Source organism: Priapulus caudatus, unplaced genomic scaffold (assembly GCF_000485595.1).
Source record: "Priapulus caudatus unplaced genomic scaffold, Priapulus_caudatus-5.0.1 Scaffold555, whole genome shotgun sequence".
NCBI classification, from domain to species: Eukaryota; Metazoa; Priapulida; class Priapulimorpha; order Priapulimorphida; family Priapulidae; genus Priapulus; species Priapulus caudatus.
In genome coordinates, this window is record NW_014577616.1 from 143,837 (window position 1) to 152,390 (window position 8,554).

Here is an 8,554-nt window from a genome sequence, read left to right on the forward strand (position 1 = left end):
AATTTTTGAAAGGGCCATATCTGAGCAGATGGCTGTATTTTTTAAAGACATTTTCAATCCAATGCTGTCCGCTTTTCAACCTGGCTATAGTTGTCAATCAACTATGTTGGCTCTCACCGAGGAGTGGCGGGCAGCATTGGATAGAAATGACTATGTAGCTGCTATTTTAATGGATTTATCGAAAGCGTTCGACTGTCTGCCGCACGATTTGATCCTGGGAAAATTCAAAGCTTACGGTTTGTCGGAAGGTGCTGTAACACTAATGGGAAGCTATCTCTCAAACCGCGAGCAATGTGTGCAGCTCGGAAGCAGTACGAGTACTTTTCTAAATATCACAAAGGGCGTACCACAGGGTTCGATTTTGGGACCCATAATTTTTAATATTTTTATAAATGATATATTCTATTTTGTAAACAAAACACGCCTCGTTAATTATGCCGATGACAATACCCTTTCATATTGCCATCCGGAGTTCGAGCAGCTGAAACAAACTCTCGAAGCTGAAAGCGTGTCACTAGTCGAATGGTTCTCCGACAAACAGATGGAAGCAAATCCAGAGAAATTCCAAGCTCTGGGTGTCGGGAAACGGACATTCGAAAAGAAACCAGTATTTTATGTAGCCAACAATAGTATACCATGTGAGGAATCTGTCATTTTACTAGGAGTGGAAATAGATTATTTATTAAATTTTGACAAACATGTTGGTAAAATGTGCAAAAAGGCCTCACAGCAAATTAATGTTCTGAAGCGTATAGGGAAGTTTTTAACATTAGAAGGACGGAAGACTGTGTATCATGCTTTTATCATGTCAAATTTTAATTTTTGTCCTTTGACATGGCATTTTTGTACAAAAGCAAACACAGACAAGCTGGAAAGACTCCACTGTAGGGCATTAAAATTTGTATATCAGGAACATGACAGCTCATATGAGAAGCTTTTACATAAAAATAAAAAATGTTCCCTGCACATTGGGCGTCTCCGAAACATTGCCACAGAGACTTTTAAAATTATTCACGGACAGTCCCCAGTTTATTTAAAGAATTTTGTTACCGCCAGTTTAGCCTGCCGGTAATAGTAGTTGGAATCTCTAATAATTTAGCGATCTAAATGTTAATTTGACCTGTACCGAGCAGCTTATGATACAGTGGCTCCACCTATGGGGTTCCTAGCCAGGACTGGTCGGTGCTGCCACCGGGTGGATTAGGTGTTAATCGAGAGAAGATCGCAGGATTGCAGGAGAGAAGAAACATGTGCTTTCATCGATGATGGTAAATTTTTTTCGTTCTTGTGTGTTTAAAGCAAATATTATGCTCCAGTCTAGTATTAAAATCGTTTCTAAGGTGTTATAGGATATGTAGGAATCTGCCTGCGTGTTAAATAGTGGATGATGTGTGAGTTAAGGGTGGTTTGATGCTGGTATAGTTGACAGCCTTTGTGTGTGGGCCATTCTGTCATTAGGATTTTTAAGTGTTGAGCTTTGGTAGGAATTTAGGCCATAAATTAAGGATGTTTGTGACTATTTACATGAGTGTATATAATTTAGGTGTTACCTATAATTTGTAAGCTATTCAAGTACAAATCGGATAGAAACTATATTGTGTAGTTTTATTTGTATATGGGGCCAACGTGTCGCGTTCTCTGTCGAGTCACAGTCAGGCCTTGATACCTGCGTATGGAATGCGGGTGCACAGTTCGTAAGTTGCTAGTTGTTTTCTACAATTATAGCCGAATGGGCCAATATGTATTTTATTAGTGTTTAACAATTATTTGTAGTGGTGTAATTACAGAGCTGCTATTGTATGCGCAAGTCTCAGTGTGGTAAACCCCCCCCCCCCCCCCGCCGCCCCCGCCTTGTATGTTTTAGATTCACCATATGCGTAGCATCGCTGTATGCGTAATGACAGATGCAATAAAGATTAAGAAGCAACAGAAGCGTTCTTTCTCATTCCGTACACAACAGTGAATGAACTACACCAACAGTGAGCGGACTGTTGACAGTATTGTACAGGAGTCGTCTACAGCATGGCGGACCCAGTCAAGCTTCGCGGCCAGCGGAAGAGTGTAGTCGTCAGGCACTTGAACTCTCTAGCACGTAACGTGGATGAGGGAAGCATCAGCGCTGTTACCTCACGTCTAGAAAGGCTGAGTGTGGCTTTCGATGAACTGGAGGCTGCACATTATGATTATCACGACACGTTAGAAGAGGAGGGTACTCAGGAGGAAAGCCAATCCTGGCTTGATGACATTCAGTCAAGATATGTTGCGGGTGTCAAATCTGCTCGCGCTTGGCTGAGGGAGCAAACACCACCACAATCTGAGGAAGAAGAAGGAGGTGAACATGACAAGCAAAGTCTGCTTAACCTGATTAGCATTCCCAAGGTGGAGATAGAGGTGTTCACTGGGGATCCGCTGCAGTATCAGACATTTATGGCGATAGTTGACGAGGCAGTGCATAATAAATGCTCCGATGGTCAAGCCAGACTGACGAGGCTGCTTCAGTACAATGGAGGGCCTGCTAAAGATGCTATTCGGAATTGTGCACTGATAGGAGGAGCCACCGGCTACAAGCAAGCCCGAGACATCCTCGCACGACGGTTTGGCAACCCCCACCTCATCTCACAAAGCATCATCAGAAGCCTGACCAGTGATCGTACCTTGTCCACAGCGTCAGAAATCCAGCAGTTGGCAGACGAGATCGTGTCAGCCGGAGTAGCTCTGAAGAGGCTGGGAATGCTATCAGAGATAGACTCTCAGAAGGGCATGCTGGAAATAATTCAGCGCTGCCCTACTTTCATTAAAGCCCAGTGGCGCAGGAAGGCCTTGCAAATGAAGCTAGAGACTGATGACTATCCAGTTTTTAATGACTTTGCGGACTTTATGAGGCGTGTCGCCCTCGAGATGAATGACCCTGTGTATGGGGACAAGTCAGGTTACCAAATTCCTAGACGAGTGGGTAGTAAAGTAAATTCTAGTCAGAACAATAGAAGGTCACTAGTGGTGCAGGCCGAGGTAACTGGAGCAGGGCCATCGCCCTCACCTTGCGTCTCCTGTGAGTACACATCTCACCGGCTGCACCAGTGTGAAGACTTTAAGAGGTTGACACCAAGAATGAGATTTGACTTGGTTGTGAAAAATAGATCGTGTTTTGTATGCTTCTCGCCCAAACATAGGGCACCGGCGTGTAAGATGACACCCACGTGTCAAGTTCATGGGTGCAAAAGGAAGCACTCAAAGCTTCTGCACTTGCACTGCAGCACTGATATTTGTTCAGATGTGGGGAATGATAGTGTTGCCAACAAGGTGGTCAGTAACGTATGTGGGGGTACTGGTGTGAGTGTATACATACCTATGGTGCCAGTGATTGTCAATGACAAGGTTTGTACTTGGGCCCTTCTTGACTCCGGGTCTACTGATAGTTTTGTTTCAGCCAAATTAACCCAAGGCTTGCGGCTCAAGGGCTCCGGTGTAAGCTGCCACCTGAGCACTTTAGGGAGCAGCCGAGATGTTAAATCTACCTTGGTATCAGTAGACATCACGTCCTCAGAAGGTCAGGTGATAGCATTAAAGAATGCTATGGTAGTTCCCAACATTCCTGCTACACACCCAAGAGAGCCCATCGATATACAAAGGTACCCTTATCTAAAGGACTTGCCCATTCCACACCCCACTGGTGGTGTTCAAGCTGAAGTGCTCATTGGCATGGATAACGCTCACCTGCTTATGCCACTGGAGGTTGCATCTAGTGATAAACCCTCTGAGCCGTTCGCAACCCGAACCCAGTTGGGTTGGTCACTGAGTGGTCCTGCAAGGGGCAGGCGAAACCGGCCTGTGGTTTCCCATTGTATCGGTGTGGAGCGTCAGATCGACAAATTATGGGAGATGGAGGCCCACGATGAAGACATCCAGGTCATGTCAATCACATTTCTATTTTATTTCTAAAAGTGTACAGTATTTGTCCCATTAAAATGCATACTCTGAAAATCTCTAGGGGGGCAACTGCCCCTGCTGCCCGCCTGCTGCGTACGGCCCTGAATTAGTATGCTTTTGGTTTGGAAATGGGGTATTGCGTGTGTAAGCTCACGGAGACAGGTTGTTGTTTTCACCGGCACAGCTGGTTGCTAGGTTAAGAAAGTCCCGGATGTGGCAAAGTTCCCAGCTGTCCGCCCGCACCTATATTACCTATATTACCCATATTACCTATATTACCTATATTACCTATATTACCTATATTACCTATATTACCTATTTTACCTATATTACCTTTATATATGCTATACTAGAAATACTATATGCTATACTAGTAATACTATATGCTATATTTACCTTAGCTCCAAGAAACTGGAGGGGGTTATATTTACCTATAATAATGGCTATTATAAATATTATATGCCTTGGCCAGGCTTAGTTATATTTATAAGACTAATAACTAAATAATTTATAAATCTACTACATAAATGGGGGAATCTGTCTGTCACTCTGTCCGTCTATCTTCTCGAGACCCGTAACAGGTGACCCCAACACCATATATATTCTGAATCAGCATGACGCGACAACCATTTTAAGCCAACAAAATTTGCAAATTAAGCCAACAAAATCTGCAAAAAAAAACCACAAAAAACGAGAGTATATGTACCTTAACTATCTATGATGTCATGTCACACCGGGTGCTATAGTTATTTATTAAATTTTACCGTTTCTTTAATTCTTTGTCAAATGTTCTCAAATTCTCATGTTCTCATATGATTCCTATGTTTATTATGTAACTATGTCTTTCTTCCATGACCCGAGAGGGGCATACAAGAAAAAAAAAATTCAATCCAATGCATAAAATCTCATTGAACGGTGGCGCCCCTGCGAAAGAGCGTTACATTTTCGAACGAGTTTCGACAGATTCCCCCATTCATGTAGTAGATTTATGTATGTTATAAGGGGAAAAATAAGGGGGGAAAAGAGAAAAAGGGAGGGGGGAGGGAGGGGGCCGGGAGAGGAGAAGGGGTAAAAAGGGAAAGGGAGGGAGAGGGATGGATGTACAGCCGTGATGGCAGACTAAATTCCAGCTCTTTTCTCCTTTATCCCGGGTATCGCCGGGTAGCCCAGCTAGTATATATATATAATCTTTCATCTATCATATATGCTATATGTAGGCCTATGTATGCTATATGCTATACCTATATGCAATATTTACCTATATGCCTTATAAATATATATTTAATCTTTCATGTAGTTCAATCAAGTTGTGTTCATTCATCAGTTTGTTTTCATAAGAATGGTAACAAGAATTATTATAATTGGTAGAATAGGCTGCGATTAGCTAGCACGTGACTCGTGACGTCACGTGAAAAATTATTATATCGTGTAATTCTCTTTCTTTTAGCTGCATACATGTATCTATTTACATATCCATATTTATATAATCTCTTAAGTATGGATCAAAGTTTTTTTTTCATGCTAATTTGAATAATAAAATTAGTCGCGTTTTTTTATTTTTCATTTGAAATGTTGTGGGGCACACAGACCAGTTACCTCTTTCAAATCATACGCTGTTTAAGAATCGCCATTCGCTGCATTTCCCCGGAGCTCCGCCCACTTTAAAAATACTGTTAGCATTGTGGCAGTGGTATCCTGAGTGTACGACGAGTTAGTATTTTGATTTTCGATTTTCGATGACAGCAGTAAGGCGAAAGTGCAGCATTTCAATACAGCTTACTTCATTAGCATTATATATAGTATGTAATCATTTCCTGAGAGCTTCTTTTTCTATATATAAACAATTAACACATTATCTGCCATCTCTATCATCTATGTGACCTTGCCTTATATCATATGCACCCCTAGTCCGCAAATGCAGACGTTATAATTCCGCTTTGCTAATATGAAGGTGCGAGTTTATCATCACCCCCATTACTGGGGTCTGCGTCGGCTCCGACTAATGCACCCCTACCACTATAATCTTCCACTGCCATTGTCATTGGCAGTATCAGAAACTAGGTAGAGTAAATTGCTTGCTATATAAGCAGGGGTTGTCTTATATAGGAGTATTACAAGTAACCCTAGCAATACCGTTTCTTGGAACATGGAACATGCATGCAACATTTATATAAATCGAATAGCTATAATAAATATAAGGAGAGACAACGAATAGAAAACTCGACAGGAGACAACCACAGGTTATTGAAACCACAGTTAGATTATGTACGGAAAATACTGGTGACTAGAAACACTAACATCTAGAGAACTAGAGGCGGCATTAATAATCTCCTTTTCTCTAGATAAACCTCGCACCTCGTAGAATCTAGTTCGGCCAAATCATCAACAACGACGTCAAATGATGATTTATAAGTGAACAATGCATCAGGTCGACTGCTCCATTTAGTTTCGCAGAGGGTTCTAAGTTTATCCCTTTTCTTCATCTTTTCTTGGGCGGTTTCGCTCTCCATCATGGCAAGTTTAAAGTGATACTGGCGTTTAGCAGAGTAGGAAAATGCAAATGCAATTTCCTGAACAGTGCCCATCATATTTCTAATGAGGGGATCACTACAGGCATAAACTATAGCCAAATTTAGGCAATGAGCCTGACAATGGATATAAGGGACATCTGGATAAATTTCTCTTATTCTTGCCTTACTCCTTTATACTTTCCACTCATATTAAAGGCCCCATCATAGCATTGGGCTCTCATCTTATTGGCATTGATGCCACACTCATCTAGTGTTTGGCAGAACTGGTTTGCTAAGGCTTCACCTGTAGTTGAACACGCATCTTTGAAGCCAAGAAACTCCTCACGTACTGTGATATCGTTTGTTTTCCTTTGTACAAATCTAACACACATTGCAACTTGCTCAAGTGTTGCACAATCGGTAGCCTCATCAGCCATCAAGCCGAAGCAAAGAGAATCATTACAATCTTTTACAATGGTATCCCTTATCTGTTCTCCACAAAGCTCAATCAATTCATTTTGTATATGTGGTGACAGATATTTAGCATTGTTGGGTGCATTGGCAAGATGCTGTTCAAGTACAGGGTTAGCATTAGCATGGAAATTGATCAGAGCCATAAAATTGCTTCTGTCTTCAGTTCTACCTCTTAATGGTATGTTCTGTTTACCACAAAGAATGATTACATCGAGTATGCTAGATATGATTTTATGGTTACGTTCTATTTGCTTTGAAAAAGCTGATGACAACTGACTACGTACATCTTTTTGTTTACCAAGTGATACAGACAGGAAACTCTCTGCTTTGACAGTGTTTGTTAGATGGGCCTTACATTTTAGGTGCCTCTTAATCATAACAGAAATGTTTTTCCAGTCACTCACAGGCTGTGATCCGAAATGACCCGCTTCACCACTACCGCCGGTACCGAATAAACGACAGTAACAACAGTGAACACCGTCTTTACTAGCAGGGTACCTTAGCCATGGTTTTTCTGTAACGAGGAATAAAGATATAAAGTCGAACATGTGTGTAACCGGAATAAACTTTAATAGCTTGCACAGTGTAGCCACAACTTTCACAGAGAGACAAAGAACGCGCACACGCACATACGCGCGTGTGCCTCCTTCCGCAACCAGAACCAGAATCATCTTTCTACATCTCTGTCCTATCTATTACCCCCCAAAACTCCTACAAACATACTGCCCGCACATGTAACCGTTCTCACAGACCGCGTCCTACCCCCCATTTCACAATGACCTTCTAATCTGTCTAACCTAACCACGTCTACCATTCTCCCTAATACATCAATGTAGCCGCCCAATATGTGCGACGCTGCGTCAACGCAGACTAACTGGTCACCAAACAACCCTAGTCTATAGCCTCGCTGACTACTTCATGTAACACGTGCAAAAGACATGTTACAGTTCATTCAACCAGGAGGCGTTGAACTTTCTGTTTTCCCTGAAATATGTCTTGTAGGAAACGTGTAACCTTTTGGAATTACCCACTTGCCTGTCAATATTGTATGACGCTGTTGGTCAGTTATTTCTCCACACAGTACACCTATATCGAGATTTCCTTGCTGTGCTGCAGTTTTATCGTGGTCATTCGGTCTGGGCCTAGGATTAGGCCTGTTAGTTTGATCGGTTGCTGCCGGTGCTGTGGTCCCTGGTTCAAGTTCCAAACTGGCCTGTTCCATAGGTTCCGGTTGGACAGGCCCGCCTAAGTTGTCTGTAGTTAGGAGTTTTTGAATCAAAATATCAGTTATTCAGTGAATTACTGCACATGCGCGAACCCGCATTTTAGCCTGAGGAACAAATATAAAATTCTAGAATATTTGCTAATGTGTCAGGCGGCCATATCCTGGGTTGCATATATGACCAGTATCTGTTAAAATGACGAGTTTTGCGGCGAATATATACACGTACATGTATCTGAGAGAATTCTGTCAGAAACACAATGTCCGGTGTTCCCTGCAAGCTAGGTTCACGTGTCACGACAACAGAATATGATCACTTGGCAACAAACGAGAACGAGGACTGGTACTGCCACACCTGCCTGCTGCCAAGCTTCACAGACTCGTTCTTCGAAAATCCTACGCATGATACATCGATGATAAA

At 42.2% G+C, this 8,554-nt stretch overlaps 1 protein-coding gene across 1 annotated transcript; it reads left to right on the forward strand.

The window, feature by feature from the left end:
- Positions 1–2,022: 2,022 nt before the first annotated feature.
- Positions 2,023–3,939, forward strand: LOC106811599. The gene has a single exon (XM_014815291.1). The coding sequence runs from the start codon at positions 2,023–2,025 to the stop codon at positions 3,937–3,939; it is 1,917 nt and encodes a 638-aa protein (XP_014670777.1).
- The last annotated feature ends 4,615 nt before the right edge of the window (positions 3,940–8,554 follow it).